The sequence below is a fragment of the Lottia gigantea genome, assembly GCF_000327385.1.
Source record: "Lottia gigantea unplaced genomic scaffold LOTGIsca_9, whole genome shotgun sequence".
Classification (NCBI taxonomy): Eukaryota; Metazoa; Mollusca; class Gastropoda; family Lottiidae; genus Lottia; species Lottia gigantea.
In genome coordinates this window covers 3489017-3506266 of record NW_008710950.1, presented here as the reverse complement: position 1 = coordinate 3506266, position 17250 = coordinate 3489017, and the positions used below count along the sequence as shown (strand labels likewise).

The following is a 17250-nucleotide window of genomic DNA, read 5'->3' as shown; positions in this document are numbered from 1 at the left end:
CATCCAAATATTTTTTTAAAACCATAAAACCATCCAAATATTTTTAAATCATCCAAATATTTTAAAACCATAAACCATCCAAATATTTAAAACTATAAACATATATACATGCTTGACCCTGAGTGTACAGGGCTCAACAAGCATTGGACTTGGGTCTGAGCTCCAGCAGCACTCCAAATCCGATTTTATAATCAACTGAGATTAGAAGTGTTGTTCTAAATGCCATATGATGGCAAAAGCTGCAAACTTGCAGTATTGTCATCACCGCCACAACAAAAGCCCGTCTGTGAGCGGTATATACAACACTTCTCATCAGTTGGCCATATCACCCAGTTCAAAATGAGAGAAAGTTAAGTAGAAATTATGGGGGATAAACCTTCCTTTGACCTAAATGAAAGAACTCTAGGGCCCCCTGTATTGTGTTGAGGAATATATTGTTTCCTATCTCTGAGAGGTGTAATTGATCATGTCTGTACAAGTTCTTGTTACCAAATTTTATGTCTGGATATCTTATCAAAGCACCCCCCATTTCCAAAATGCGTGCAGTAGCATAATTATTTAAACTAGTACTTGTTATATAAGAATTTTAGTGTGGTTTTAATAAAGTCTCTAAACTGATCAAGTTTAATGTGTTCAATGTCATTACCGCCACAATGAAGTATGAAAATATTTGGTGGTTTCTCTTCAATGTGGGATAAGAAACATAGCTTACGGTTTAGGTCCAGGAATCTAAGACCTCCATACCCTTGCCACCAAATGGATATATTATGCCTATTATGTAAACCCAGGTCTAGTCCTCCTGGACGAGTGTGGGCATGAGTAGCGGCCCATTTAACTATAGAGGACCCAACACACCACACTCTGATAGGAGCCTTACCTGAAATGTATGTAATAAGAAAAAGATTAGTAACTCATATTAGGGATGCGTACATATGATTTGTAGGCTAGAGATTTCCATCTGCCTGCAGTTTGAATGACATTCTGGTTATGTCCTGTCATAGAGGCTGTTGTTGCAGCTCCAATTCGGAAGGAATGTGATTTATAGTTGTGACTTGGTATGCCTAATAATTGTAGGCATTTGTTCAGAATTGAACTAAACTGATATCTTGTTAGAGGCTGACCATTACAATGGCATAATAATGGCCCTTTAATGTTAGGTCGTGACTTAATAAATTTCCCAACAAAATTTAAAGGGCAAATTGGTCCATTACATTTAGGAATAGATATTATAGAACCTTTGTTAAATTGATCAGTCTTGAAATGCCGTAACTGGATTTCCAAAGTATTCTGTGATAACAGGACATCATCTACAGAAACAATGAATTCCAAAACATTACCCCTTGACAACACCAATTCACCTACCCTAAAAAACCCAAAGAATGCTAGTATATATGCAGCCTGGAAAAGTTCTGTTTCATATTTGTTTGCACAAGTAATAGGCAGGATATTTATGATTCTGTTTAATAATGGCAAAGTTATTGGAAGTCTACTATCTCTTCCATTCTTGACTCGTCTCATTCCTGTCAGTAGCTTTGCAACAAGAAAATTGTCAGTCGTATTTTCAACATTTATAATTTTGCATTTAAAAGCGATGCTGGAAATTGTAGTTGAATATTTAAGTTGTTTAATTGACAGATGACCAATAAAATTTATGATATGATCTAAACTTGGTGGCCAAATTTGAGGCAAATTGAATTGTGAACGAAAATTCTCAAAAACAGTTAGTCCTGTATTGTATGTTGTTTTTGTATTTTGTGCAAGACTTAAACTCAATTGTCTTGTAACTTCAGATTAGACATCATTTGAAACATAGCTTCTGGTATTGGTTGTGGTTTGTTGTCCGCAGTTGGAACTACTTCTCGAAATTTGGACCATTCCTTTCGGGAAATATAATCAGCAATTTTATTATCAGTACCTTTAATATGAACACTTTTAAATGTGATGTTATATTCTAACATGTGAAGGACCAATGGACGGACTAGTTTCATAACTCGTTTAAATTTGGATGTTTGTGTATTAATGATTGATACAAGTGCTAAGTTATCTGTGTGAAACTTTACTTTTTTGTTAGCTAATTGGTCACCCCAAATTGCAACAGCCAAAACAATGGGCACTAATTCTAAAAATGTAATGTCTCTCATAATATCAGGAGACTTCCAGTGTGAGGGCCATTCAAAAAACACCCATTGTGAGTTTAAATAGGCAGCAGCTCCCAACTCTTGAGAACCTGCACTGTCTGTATATAGATGAAGAATATTTGATGATACCCACTCTCTTTCTGGAAAATATCTCACCCCATTAAAGTTCGATAAAAATAATGCCCACATATTTAAATCTTCTCTCATTTCGTTACTGATTCTAATAAAAAATTTTTTTACCCCAGACATAGCGTCATAGAATCTTCTATTGAATGCTCTGGCAGATCTTATTGCCTTGCCAAAAAAATTTAACATTCCCACAAGTGATTGGAGCTCATTTAGTTTTACTTTTTTTCGTATTAGGAAATAGTCAATTTTAAATTTCAGCTGAATAATTTTTTCTTCAGGAATGCAAACTTGCATTTTGGATGTGTCGATACCCAATCCCAAGAAAACTAACTTTTTTGTTGGCCCTTCCGTCTTTTCTTCAGATAAAGGTATTCCTATTTCATTACACATAGATTGGAAGACATCCATCAATGCCTTACATTTATACTGACACTTGTAGAAAAAAATAAAATCATCCAAATAGTGGTCGACTCCAGTTTGTTTTGATTTTGAAATTATAAGCCAATTTAGAAATGTTGAGAAAGTTTCGAAAATACAACATGAAATTGAACAGCCCATTGGAAGACATTTATCTACATAGTATTTGTCCATGAATTTGAAACCCAAAAGATCAAAATCTCCAGGGAATACCCTTAAAAGCCGAAAAGCTGACTTAATATCCATTTTTCCTAAATAGGCATCTTGGCCTAACAGCGAAACTCTTTCAATTACATCATCAAAGGACGTATATGACACTGAACACAAGTTTGGGTCAATAAAATGATTAATACCATTATTTTCCGGGTAAGATAAGTGAGTGATCATCCTCCACTCCCCATCTGATTTTTTGACAAGCCCTACAGGGGAAATGTGCAAATTGGAAATGGGTGGGTTATCAAAAAGTCCAATTATCCTGCCCAATTTCATTTCTTTTTCCAATTTAACCCTCATTTCAGTTTGATGCTGTATTGCAGATAATAAATTATGACATTCAGATTTTAGCCTCGGACCAGAATATTGTAGTTTAAACCCATGTGAAAACCCATATTTTAATTCAATTGCTGACTTTATATTAGGATATGAATCTAGGTATTTTAATAATATATCAGTTTTAATGGGGGAAGTGCCCAGGTCCCATATGTCGCTGATTAGTGTGCTTGTAGTTATGTGATCCTGAATTTGCTTGATTTCTGTATTGGGAGTTGTGTTGTCTGTTGTTAGGGGATGAATATCTGAAATTGGAATTCATTTTCTTGAAGTTTATTTATTTATTGAACCATTGTTATTACAATATGTTTTTGGATGATCAGAGTTACATCGTATGCAGGTATGTGTGTATTGACAGTTTGTGATAAAACATGATCCTTTATTATTATATTCAAAACATTTTCCAGTTGTAGAAAAACCTGAATGAAATTTATTTGCAGTTTGAAATTTTGGATTATTGGTATTATTAGCCATATATATTAGCCAAAGCTCATAATCAACATTACCCCATGAGCTAGTAGGGTCAGCGGCTTTTCTTAATCTAAATTGTTCGTCATATGATTTCCATCCCATACCCTTGGATCTAGAGGCCCCTAAGCGCACAGATCTCATATATTTGAGAAGATCTTGAGATTTACAAGGATGTGCAGAAATGTATATACTCATAAATATGATAAATGCATCCGTCCACTTTTCTATATCTAATATCTTAGATGATATCTTCTCTTTAGAAATGAGCTCCCCAGTGTGACTTATGGATAGGAGTCTTTCAGGCTCCTTAGTTGTGGTCCTTAGCATAAGAGCTAAATCCACATATTCACCCTGACATATCTTTTGCCTTGTTGATAGGGGTACATTGTATCCAAGAATACTATGTGTACTCTCAACAGGATCTGGTGTGTTAATAACAGTGGAAATGACAGTTCCACTATTCTGCTGACTATCGTCAGCAGCAATTAAAGGAGTAAGCCCACAATCAAAGTTTACAGGCCCCTCAATATTAGAAGCATTAAACACATTACCTGGAGCCCCCAAGGGTAAAATTGGTGTTTCATCATTGACATTATTTGCTGTGTCTGTATCTACATAACTAACATTATCATTTCCATTAACAACAGTACTTGTAGTAGGCCTTGTCACCTCGGCACCATTATCATCTTGAATATTCTTTGTGGCATTTCTGGGTCTAGGTCTAGCATATGGACTAGAACTGGTACGAGTAGATGATCTGGTACTCTTAGCATTTGGTACTTTCTTGGACCTTCCTTTTCCCATGCTCAGTAGTGACAGTTAGGAAAATAGAAAATTAAATACAGATTTTTTTTATCTTAGACTATATTTGGCTCTCAAAATCGACTTAGATTTTTAGTTTCAAAATAATTTATTTAGTTTTGAAGTTTTTAACAGTATTGAAAAAACTAGACTTAGGCTTAAAGTGACAAACTTTTGAATTTTAAAGCCGTGAGACCCCAATTCTTTGAAAGAGCATGGGTCCTAATCAATAATTAAATTCTGATAAAATCTATGCCATCCACTTCTTATTTCCTTATCTATCCAAATTACTTTGAAAATAAATGCTGAAGGAAGCTTAAACAAATTTTATTTTGGTTGGATTGACAATTAAAGTGTTGAATTTTTCAAATTTCTTTGCAACAAGAAATCTAACCAACCTCTCTGATGGCTGATTTCTCAAAGAGGAAGTTATAGGCTCTAAGCTGCCCCCTGTTAGAGATTTAACTAGGCTTAAAAGGAGAAACCAACTGACTGTGCATCTTTAATCTGGATAATCTAGTCTAATCTAATCTAATCTATTTAAAGTGATGATGTATTGTATTATGATTTGCTTAAAGTAGCTGTGTTAGAATGTAATATAATCTAGTTAATGATGAGTATGTTTTTTGAAGTAAATAAAGCAAGGTATCTCTCAGCAATAAATTCATCTATTGAATATACAATAGATGTGATTATTCGCTTCCAACGAAACGTCAACCAGACGCAGCTGGGGTTTCACAGAGGGCAGAATGAATCCAATTCAAAATATCTCACAAGCGATTGTCGTCACCCTCCGTCCAAGTTTACTTTTAATCGCATTCTGACTTGCTGTGCGCATGTATTCCATGTATGTAGGAAAAAACCTTATGTTCTATAAGCGTGGCAATACATTGCGTTTGGCATAGTCAATATACGCCATAATTTGTTTGTGGACGCGAAAGACACTGTTTAAAGCATATTTCTTGGTATGTTTATCTATAATATACATCTCGTTCTCGAATATTTTATGAACGGTTTTTGGTGATCGTCCTTGCCCAGCATCCGAGTTGACTTGTACATGCGATAGAGGCGTCAGTTTTGTTGAGATTTTGATTCTGTTGTGTTTATTATGCCGTGAAAAGGCATAGTTGATTAAAACTACATCTTTAAGCACAAACTAAATCTTTACATAGAACTGAACAAGGGGGTAAGCCAGCATCAACAACCGACTTCTCAATAGCGAATATCCTCTCGGACTTCATGACTTTAAATAGGTATACCGTTTAGGCGTAACCCATATTCGTATTCGGACAATTTCGATTCGATGGACATTTATGAGTTGTTGCTTTCGACTTAGCCTAAATTGAACTTGAACAAGATAGAATTTTGTTATGAGATATGAGATGAGCATTATGTACTGTAGCGTGGTAGCTTCAAATTGGCTGGAGGGGCAGAAGTCATTTTGGGGCCCCTATAAATCTTCGTCTTTTGTACAATCCGATATAACTAAAACAATTAAATACACGTTAGTAAATGATACAAAACTCGAAAAAGAACTTTTAACTTATACTACTTTTGGTAGATAAGATAAATTATTTCTTAATAGGAGTGTTGAATCAGAATATCGCACAGTTCAGTGTTTGAATAAGTGCTTTTGACAGTTCTATCCCCGTCACACCGGAAAGGCGTCCCCAAGCGTGGTATAAGCGTAGAGGGAGCGTCAAGGAGCATAAAAGGTTGGCGCCATGGTCGCCTTTGAGATCGCCACAGAATCCAGAATGTCTTTAGACAAGCGTCATAACATCTCCATCAACGCAATAAAAATGAAGTACACCAAGCCAATAGATTGTATTAGAAGTGCTCCCTTGGAACGCAATACCTTCGCATATGTCGCAGGTTGATAGCGACTGATGTAAAGTTTTCAATATTACGGGACTTTTTCTAACGTTTTCTTCGCGTTTGACGGCGACCAAGACGGTGTAACCGGGTTATTCTCGAGGTCAATGCTTGAATGCGTCAATTAGTTCATCGTAGTGACCAGTGAATCTGCCGCTCATATGTCATCAGCATCAGTCTCCCTGATCGGTCTCGCACCATGGAGGGTCAATAAACCAAGTACTAACGATCCGAACCGCAAAACGAAAAAAAAAATCATCAACATGCCAGATATTTCAGTTCTACAATTGGCATTAGAGAGAACTAGATTTCACTATCGGTATCAGCATGTTAGAGTTGTCAGGTCTACACTCAGTATCAGCACGATAGAGATGAGATGTCAGGTCCACAATCGGTATCAGCACGCTAGAGATGTCAGGTCTACAATCTACAATCGGTATCAGTACGCTAGAGATGTGTCTGATGTCAAGTCTACATTCGGTATCAGCACGCTACAGCACAATAGAGATGCCAGGTCTACAATCGGTAACAGCATGCTAGAGATGTCAGGTCTACAATCTACAATCGGTATCAGTACGCTAGAGATGTGTCTGATGTCAAGTCTACATTCGGTATCAGCACGCTACAGCACAATAGAGATGTCAGGTCTACAATCGGTAACAGCATGCTAGAGATGTCAGGTCTACAATCGGTATCAGCATGCTAGAGATGTCAGGGCTATAATCGGTATCAGGACGCGAGAAATGTCAGGTCTATACTCGGTATCAGCAACCTAGAGTTGTCAGCTCTAAACTCGGTAACAGCACGATGGTGATGCCAGGTGTACAATCAGTATCAGAAAAAACTAGATGCACAAACTAGGCCTACAAATTCTCGTCATACCTATTCGCGCTAGGAATTTAGTCCACACTAGTTTAGCTTTATGATTTTTATGCGTATGTGCTGTCAACATATTAGGCTATTGGATACGTTTCCCAACCGGATGTTTCACTACAACATCATCTTAACAAATATTTGATATATTTCATATTTGAATTATTAACGAACGTTTTTAAACCTACACAATTAAAACAAAACTGGAAATTACCTGAAATATCGATATGATAATCGATAAAATACATTGAGAACAGAGGAGAATATACTAATGAAATGAAAGTGGACGGAACATTAGGGTAATTAATATAGAATCAACATCGATCTTCAACAAAATCATTTTTTTTTATACAGCTGTATTGAGATTAAAATCATTATTTTGGTACCTGACTATATTCTGGTTAAAGCGGAGATAGAAAACATACATGTACATTTGCGCACAATTCGGTCATAATTATGATCTTATGGCATAATATAATGCACTTACCATTTAAGCATATCATCTTTAAAGGGACATTCCGCTTTTGTGTATAGGTCTTAAAAAAAAATTTGTTCAAATTTGTGAAAACTATAAACCAAAATCTATAGAACGTATCTGAAAGTTTTAACTAAAAAAATTCCAGCCATTAACTTTTTTTAACTCTAAAACTACGTAAAAGGTTACGTAACCTTTTAAAGTTCGTTAAGTTGTTAGAAAACTACTTATATACGGATTTGAAAATAAACGCCTCTTTGTAGAGAAATATGTCTGTTACGTTTTTTAAAGATTTCAACTAAATATAACGAGGTATTATAAAGCCGAAACTAGATCAAATTACTTAATTAACAATTAATAGTCTCAGTTTTTAATTAATCCCTTTAAAACAAATTCAGTTCGATCAAGTGAATACATAGATATAAATATCATACTTTAAAAATATTTGCAGGTATAATTTTCGATGTTTTTGATAATGAAACAGAGCAGAATACTCCTTTAAATTCTTTATCTTATCTATATTGTTCTTTTAAGGGGTTAGGTTCGCCTCGAGATCGAAATCTGAAACGGTTATAAGGAAAGGGGTGGGCTAATACTACCCAAAAGCCTTATATAACACACTGTTAGACCTTTAAAAAATTTTGTATATAAGTAATTACGTTATCCCAGTTTTCTTTTCAACAAAGCATTGCATTTCTATTATAGATGAACTATTGTAAACAAGATTTGTGATTTTATGTTGTAAAAATGTTTAGATATTTGTAAATTATGTATTGTATGTAATATTCCTTGTGTTCAATTATTTTTTTTAATTTTTAGTGTAGGTCATTGAAAACAATTAATTGAACACAACGAATATCAAAATGATTATTACTTAATACTAAATGTTTAGCCACTCCATACTTTTTTTTACAATAACACAAAATATCATATACCTAATTTCTTGTAAAAAATGCGATGTACAATATGTTGCCGAGACTCAAAATGCGCTTCGAACGCGATTCAATGGCCATCGCTATGATATAGTGCATGGCAAGGATAGACCAATTGCGAATCACTTCAACCTTCCCGATCATTCCATTGATGACCTTCTCATCATGCCTATAGAAACAGTTTCTACATCACCTAGCATGAAACCTTAGCTTAGACGTCTACAACGCGAAAGTTATTGGATCGATCAACTGCAGACTGTGAGACCAAATGGACTCAACATTCAACATGATAACCAGATAATACCCTTTATAACGACATTTGATTCTACAGCTACCATAATGGTCAAACGCCATTACTCGGAACTTCAGAACAAATTTCCCCATGTATACACAAAACGTTTGGTTGTAGCTTACAAAAGAAATCAAAATCTTAGCAATTTCCTCTTTCACGGTAGACTTGAACCATTGAACAATGTCCATTCATCCTAGGAGCATAGATTTCTTATTATAAATGTATCATGTTATATCAATAAATTAATCGATTTCTAAGTTAGATTTCAGGGAATACTTATTTCAGGACTGGTGCCATGGCTATATACAGTATAATATTATAACATGCAGCAATGTCCATTCATCCTAGGAGCATAGATTTCTTATTATAAATGTATCATGTTCTATTAATAAATTAATCGATTTCTAAGTTAGATTTCAAGGAATACTTATTTCAGGACTGGTGCCATGGCTATATACAGTATATTATATAACATGCAGCAATGTCCATTCATTCTAGGAGCATAGATTTCTTATTATAAATGTATCATGTTCTATTAATAAATTAATCGATTTCTAAGTTAGATTTCAAGGAATACTTATTTCAGGACTGGTGCCATGGCTATATACAGTATAATATTATAACATGCAGCAATGTCCATTCATCCTAGGAGCATAGATTTCTTATTATAAATGTATCATGTTATATCAATAAATTAATCGATTTCTAAGTTAGATTTTAGGGAATACTTATTTCAGGACTGGTGCCATGGCTATATACAGTATAATATTATAACATGCAGTGTATGTTTGTGTGTGTGTCTTTTCAACTAAAATCATGCTAATGACTAACTAATTTTCACATAATTAATAGACTTATCTATTGCTCTGTGACCTAGGCCAGTGCTTTCATTTAGACTCGTCTCAATACACCCTAACACTACCAATATATTATGTATACACCCTAACACTGTTCAGATATTGTTTCACAGGGAAAGGGAGTTCGTTTACTTCGTTTACATTTTATTTCATAATCGGTTTGTCATCCATTTATTCATTGTTGTTAAATTCAATATCAATGAGATGGTATTTTCGATATTTCTATAACAAAGGTACTTGTATGCTTTTAATTTCCTGGAAAATGGAGTGACTTTAAATCAATAGTTTTATAATCAAGATTTTAAACGAGGTAGATGTTTCTAAATGAATTTGTTTTGTTTGAAGTGTAACCTAGCCTACATTCAAGTCTGTAATTATGTATATTATAGTACTAATTACCAAAGTAAGTGTATTTTTGTTTTCATTTTATGACACTTCATAGGACATTATTCTCGACTTTGTTTTAAAAGGAAAATTATTGTAGACTTGTAACTACAGATAAATAAATTAAGTTCATGTTTGATATCCTACACGAACTTTAAATCACTAGATTCGATTCGTTCACATTATAAAGAGATCAAAATACAGCGCTAATTTCTGCATTAATGATGGAAATTGATTGTTCTAGAATTTATTAACATTTTAGTTTGTCCTATTGTCTCCCTTGAAGTACAGTAACCGGTTTTAATCTAAAAATTCTTTTGACTCAGATATGAACAAAACGACATGTAATACGGCATTGGAATTGGGAAATATAGGAAAACAGACTGAGTCTGTGCCTGAAAGCATCCAAAAAACACTGTCCGAGCTAAGATTATTAAACATCTGCTGACACAGTTAAAGAACAACAGGCGAACACATTGGCAAATATGTGTTCAAGAAAAGTTTCTACCCATACAATTGAACATGGACTGACGCCTTTCTTCAATAATGTTTATTTGGCTGCTCAAACCCAGAAATGTTTTGGTACAACAGGCTGCTTAGTACCAGTGACGATTTCTCATTTAGTGCATTGCTTCAGATATGAATGAATTGTGCACAAGCACCAAATTTGGCATACGCTTACTTTCATATGTTGCGAACATTTTTGGATATGGAGACACTTGAAATTCCACCTTTCTTATCTAATGGTACATTAATTCAGGGTCGTAGAATGCATTGGTTCATGTCGAATGTTCATGTGACTGAAAAATATCCTTAAGATGGGCAAAGAGCAGTTCCACATCTTTGCAAAGCTCAACCATTGCAACTAGCAAGAAGAAGTTATAGCTAGATCCACAGCTCTTTTCAATACTTTATACTTTATTACAAGCCTAACAAGGGAAAGTGATCTGGGTGATTTCTTCGAGCATGAGAACGTCCCCTTCGCTCCAGCACTTTCCAAAAGAAGGATAGCTTCGATTTAGCAGGAAGTCATGTAGGTGAAATTCCATGTGGTTCCATTTAAAAAATAACAACATATTAAAGTAACTGCTCGTATCATAAATACACAATGGTTAAATGAGTTTGATATGCCTCTGCACTAATTTCAAAGTTCAATAAATATAAAATATGTTGTTATGCATTAAAGATTTAGTTCAAGGTCGTTTTAGACGGTTCCAGTTTAAGTCTTTACCAATTTACATCTGCTTTTTCGGCTTTGCAGCTGGTTGGTGGAAATCATCAGCATAAAATAAAACTAGGCATGAGCTTCCGTTCATACTAAAGTGATTATTGTTTAAGCCATTCTGATATTGATCAGTCTTCAGATCTCTTTCAGATCTCTTTCAGATCCCTTTCGAAATGATGGCATTCAACCAAATCTATCTGCATAATATACGTAGAACAAAAAGTTAAGCGCCACTAACTTTAATTCAGTATATTCTGGGACGTCGCGCACGTGGTAGAGACCCTCCTGTGCAAACTTTAACAGAGTTGGATGCAGCACTGCATCATGAGTGGCAGCAAATTTCTCAGCAGGACATTCAAAGACTGATGAAAAACAAATACTTTGCATTTGGGGCTATAAAAACAATATAATGTACGATCATCCACTTCCTGTTTTTTCACGAATAAATATTGTTTTCAACATTAGGTCCCAATATATACATGCCTGTTATCAAGCATGATTGTGAATTGCATTCATTTGCGAAACAATGGTTCAATATCTGATGGCGCTTAACTTTTTGTTCTAAGTATATATATATACAATTCCTGCAATCGCACATTTATAGAATGTCCTTTGTCCAGGACCTACCAATTTGAAAGAATGTGTGTGGTATAGCCCATATACCGAAAAAGAAAAGTGAAAAGTATTGAAATGATAGTTAAATTGTGGTCGAAATTTGTGATTCCCGGAGACAAATATACTGTATCAAACCAATTCGTTTTTTATATACAAAAAAATAATTATTATGAATTGTGTTTTGAATATTATTAGTGGAAATTAAAATTAATCAAATTGGATAATAAAAAGGAATTTATTTTGAAATGAATATAATTATTATTATATGAGAAATGTGGAAATGTGGACATATATTGCCGTCGCCCCTGTCCGTCGGTCCGTCAACATTTCATGTGAACACAATAGAGACTACAGTTTTTATCTGATTTTACTTGATGTGGTAATATATATTGATGAGATCTTGGTCATGTTCGAAGTTGACAATCTTTCGGTGAACGGTTTTTGATTTATTGCCCTTGACTTACGAAAAAAAGCGTCAAAATTTGTTTGTGAAGACAATGGAGACTAAAGTTTTCAGCTGATTTATATGAAATTTGGTGTGATCATTTATATTGATGAGATCCTGGTCAAGTTCGAATTTGACGATCTTTCGATGAGAGGTTTTAGAGTTATAGCTCTTGACTAATAAAAATTGCCTCAAAATTTCTTCATGAGCACATTAGAGACTATATAGATTTCATGTGATTTTTATAAAATGTGTTGTGATGATTTATATTGATGAATGAAATGAACCGAATGGAGTTTTACATCTTTTTCATATTTGTAAATTTGCATATTGATGAGATCTTGGTCAACTTTGAATTTTCAACGATTTCACTCTTTTCTTGTTATTAGAGCTGTGTGAGTTTCACATGAAACGGAATATTTTAATCTGTTTTATTTATAATTTGGACCTGTTAGGGAAATCGAAACTATAGTTTTATGGTAAAATCTGAAATACAATAAATACCAAGCACAAACGATCAGAACCGTAATACAAAAATACATAAATCCATAAAACGAAACAAGACAAGTTCAATGAATAAAATATTGGTCTTAACTTGCAAGAGTTATGTCCCTCTACTGCGTGCCTATAACGTCACCCACGTGCTAGAAAAAATGGCAACTGAAATGTCTGAATGTAACAATCTTCTGAATAGTAAATCAGAATTATCAAGCGAGGAGAAGTTTAGAATTCTCGTATTAGATGTGCCCTATACTTCGGCAGTGGCTCAACTGGTTCCAGATAAGTCCCAGAATGTCCTGGTGGACAAGGTAGAAGCTGGGGTTGATTGGCTCCACACTACCGTCGGCAGTTGGAGACAAAAATAGACGAACCTGCGATTGTTTAGAAAACAAGACAGTTCAGACTTCGGATGGATCTACGTTAGGCCAATGTCACCATGTTAGTCTATGGAGACAAAGCGTGGAAACTAAATTTTTTTTTTCATTTGGTGGATTTCATCCACTTTTTTTTTGACATTTTAAAAAAATCACACTTTTTAGGTTTCAAAAATATAAATATTGTGAACATTTCACATTGTTAACACACTAAAATAAGCATTTTAATATCTCTAGAGCGAAGAAAAATATCCGCCATATTTAATATCGGTGACTATGGTTTTCGAGCATTTTGGACGCTAAATTTCACAGTCTAAAAATTTCGGCAATCGTTATGTGATGTGAACCATAAGGAATGCGTGTTTATGATCATACTTCGGTATTGGGTGCATTTCCAGCTGTCTATTAGTCTGCAATTCGTTTATATATACATTTTAAAGCTATGCTTTTGACAGACTTTTATTGAAGTTTTAATTTCCAAGCTATAATACTGTATATTCCTGATTCCCAGGCTATTGTAGGAGAAGAATTATAGAGTTTCAGGATTTCTGGTGCCCTTCGACAATTTAGTCATCAAAACTAAAGATAGAAATAGGCTCAATGCGGCTGATGATATGCGTAGGATTTGTAGACAACTGTTCCTATATTTGAACTATTGGTGCAAGGAAAACAACAAAGCCTAATCCCACTGAGCATCTATTGACCTCTACTACACACTACAGGCAAACACCATCAATATCTGTATCATTACCAACCTCTACTACATACTACAGTCAAACACTATCAATATCTGTACCGTTATTGACCTCTACTAGAAACTAGTCAAAAACTGTCAATATCTGTATCATTACTGGCCTTGTCTACATACTACAGTTAAACACTATCAATATATGTTCCATTACTGACCTCTACTACAAACTACAGTCAAACACTATCAATATCTGTACCATTACTGACCTTGAATACATACTACAGTTAAACACTATCAATATCTGTTTTATTACTGACCTCCACGTCATACTACAGTCAAACACTGCCAATATCTGTACCATTACTGATCTCGACTACATACTACAGTCAAACACTATCAATATCTGTACCATTAGTGATCTCTACTACATACTACTGTCAAACACTATCAATATCTGTATCATTACTGACCTTGACTACATACTACAGTCAAACACTATCAATATCTGTATCATTACTAACCTCTACTACTTACTGCAGTCAAACACTATCAATATCTGTCCCATTACTAAACTATACTAGTCAAACACAACATGATAACCAGATAACCCTTTATAACTACATTTGATTCTACAGCTACCAAAGCCTCCATAATAGTCAAACACCATTATTCAGAACAAATTTCCCCATGTATACACAAAACGTTTTGTTGTAGCTTACAAAAGAAATCAAAATCTTAGCAATTTCCTCTTTCACGGTAGACTTGAACCATTGAACAATGTCCATTCATCCTAGGAGCATTGATTTCTTAATAGAAATGTATCATGTTCTATTAATAAATTAATCGATTTCTAAGTTAGATTTCAGGGAATACTTATTTCAGGACTGGTGCCATGGCTATATACAGTATATTATATAACATGCAGCAATGTCCATTCATCCTAGGAGCATAGATTTCTTATTATAAATGTATCATGTTATATCAATAAATTAATCGATTTCTAAGTTAGATTTCAGGGAATACTTATTTCAGGACTGGTGCCATTTCTATATACAGTATAATATTATAACATGCAGTGTATGTTTGTGTGTGTGTCTTTTCAACTAAAATCATACTAATGACTAACTAATTTTCACATAATTAATAGACTTATCTATTGCTCTGTGACCTAGGCCAGTGCTTTCATTGAGACTCGTCTCAATACACCCTAACACTACCAATATATTATGTATGTGTACCATTATTGATCTCGAATACATACTACAGTCAAACACTAACACGTACGTACTCCCTCTACTACAAACTACAGTCAAACACTATCAATATCTGTATCATTACTAACCTCTACTACTTACTACAGCCAAACACTATCAATATCTGTTCCATTACTAAACTATACTATAGTCAAACACTATCAATATATGTATCATTTCTGACCTCGACTACATAAAACACTATCAATATCTGTACCGCTACTTCCCTCTACTACAAACTACAGTCAAACACTGTCAATATCTGTATCATTACTGGAAACATCTACAATATACTAGTTTCAAAAACGGATAATTCGCATGTGAGTTTGAAGGCTCATATTTTGACGGTGACCTGTGAACACTATTACCAATTGGCTAAAACAATCCTGATTCTGAGACTTAAGTATGATTGGTCAAAAAATTGGCGTAACTGTCCCTTTTAAAAAATTATTTGTCCTGGTCGCAAAAAAATTGTTCCATGCTGCATGAATCGAGTTGAAAAGTGAGCCATGATTCCACTTTCTTGAGAACTTTAAGGAGTTTTTACAATTTTGACATAATTTATTTGTTTGTTTCGAAGTTCATTTTAATTCTGGACACTAACAAAAATAAAAACAACATTGTGTTGGTGAAGGCAAGTTTCTGGACGACAAATTGGAAGAGGTTTGAATAAAAGACTAACAAGTCGGTTTTTTAATCACATGATAGCGGACGGGTCCTTTTTATACGCCCACACGTCCGTCGGTCCGTCCGTCCGTTCACATTTGGCTCGTGCTCACTCTACAGGCTACAGTTCTTTATGGATTCTTTTGGTTTTTATATTGTATGTCAATGTTGTTATGAAGATGATCCCTATTGATTTTCGTGATGATCGGATAATTTTTCACCGAAATATCGTGTCTGACTGGACGTTTTTCTCTATTAGCTATATTGTGCAACTCTCGCTCACTCTACAGGCTACAATTTTTTACAGATTCTTTTGATTTTTATTTTGTGTGTAAATGTCATTATGAAGATGATCCCTATTGATTTTCGTGATGATCGGATAATTTTTCACCGAAATATCGTGTCTGACTTGACTTTTTTCTCTATTAGCTATATTGTGCAACTCGTGCTCACTCTACAGGCTACAATTCTTTACAGATTCTTTTGATTTTTAATTTGTATGTCTATGTCGTTATGAAGATGATATATATCATTTGAAATTTGAAATTTTAATTATCAGGGCCTGTAATATGAACAAGCCTTAAGTTCACTTCCACATTCCTTATAAAACAGGAACCAAATGTGACTGAGCAGCAAAGACTTGTACTTACAATCAAAGCTATCAGTGGGCGTATGTTACCTTGCCTGGCAAGCTATATTTAAATTTATAAGTGTCCAAGTTTGACAATTAAACACATATTTAAACATTTTGTCCAAACTTTGTGGATTCTGGATTATTGTGTCACAAAATATTGTGGAGCGAACGGACCCAGGGCGAACGAACTAGGGGCAAACATGAAAAAGACCGAAAATGTATCGGGGCGAACGCGTTTAACAGTACTTGGCTAAATATAAAATTCTAACTTCATGACCTAGGCCAGCGCTTTTATGGGATTTTTATTCTCATATCACCCTAATATCCATAGGACACAACATTACAATTTTTGTGGAAATATACATTAGGTCTACTTACTCAGTGGCGTAGCCAGGATTTCATTGACGGGAGTGGGAGCAACTTTACCCTATTTTTGGCTTTTCGAGGGCACTACCCTCTGCACGCCACTGTAGTTACTTGTATAAACGTAGTAATATTAGGAGACACATTGCATAAAATGCAGGAATTCATTTTCAAAACTTATTCTTACACAAAATACCTTACGAAAATGAGAAGTATTCAGTCTTGAACCATGAACTCTTCACAATCGGCCTTGAAATTTATTTGTAAACAAACACGACATTTTTTTCAAA

General features: G+C 34.5%; 2 protein-coding genes across 2 annotated transcripts; one reads left to right on the top strand and one right to left on the bottom strand.

Annotated features, from left to right (window-relative positions):
- Positions 1–563: 563 nt before the first annotated feature.
- Positions 564–4508, bottom strand: LOTGIDRAFT_155878 (hypothetical protein; the record flags this gene model as incomplete). Its single annotated transcript, XM_009068385.1, has 2 exons — positions 564–877; positions 3740–4508. 2 exons carry the CDS (start codon positions 4506–4508, stop codon positions 564–566), a joined length of 1083 nt encoding a protein of 360 aa, XP_009066633.1.
- A 2135-nt stretch (positions 4509–6643) lies between these two features.
- Positions 6644–7051, top strand: LOTGIDRAFT_155877 (hypothetical protein; the record flags this gene model as incomplete). Its single annotated transcript, XM_009068384.1, has 1 exon — positions 6644–7051. The coding sequence occupies one exon, from the start codon at positions 6644–6646 to the stop codon at positions 7049–7051; it is 408 nt and encodes a 135-aa protein (XP_009066632.1).
- Positions 7052–17250: the final 10199 nt, after the last annotated feature.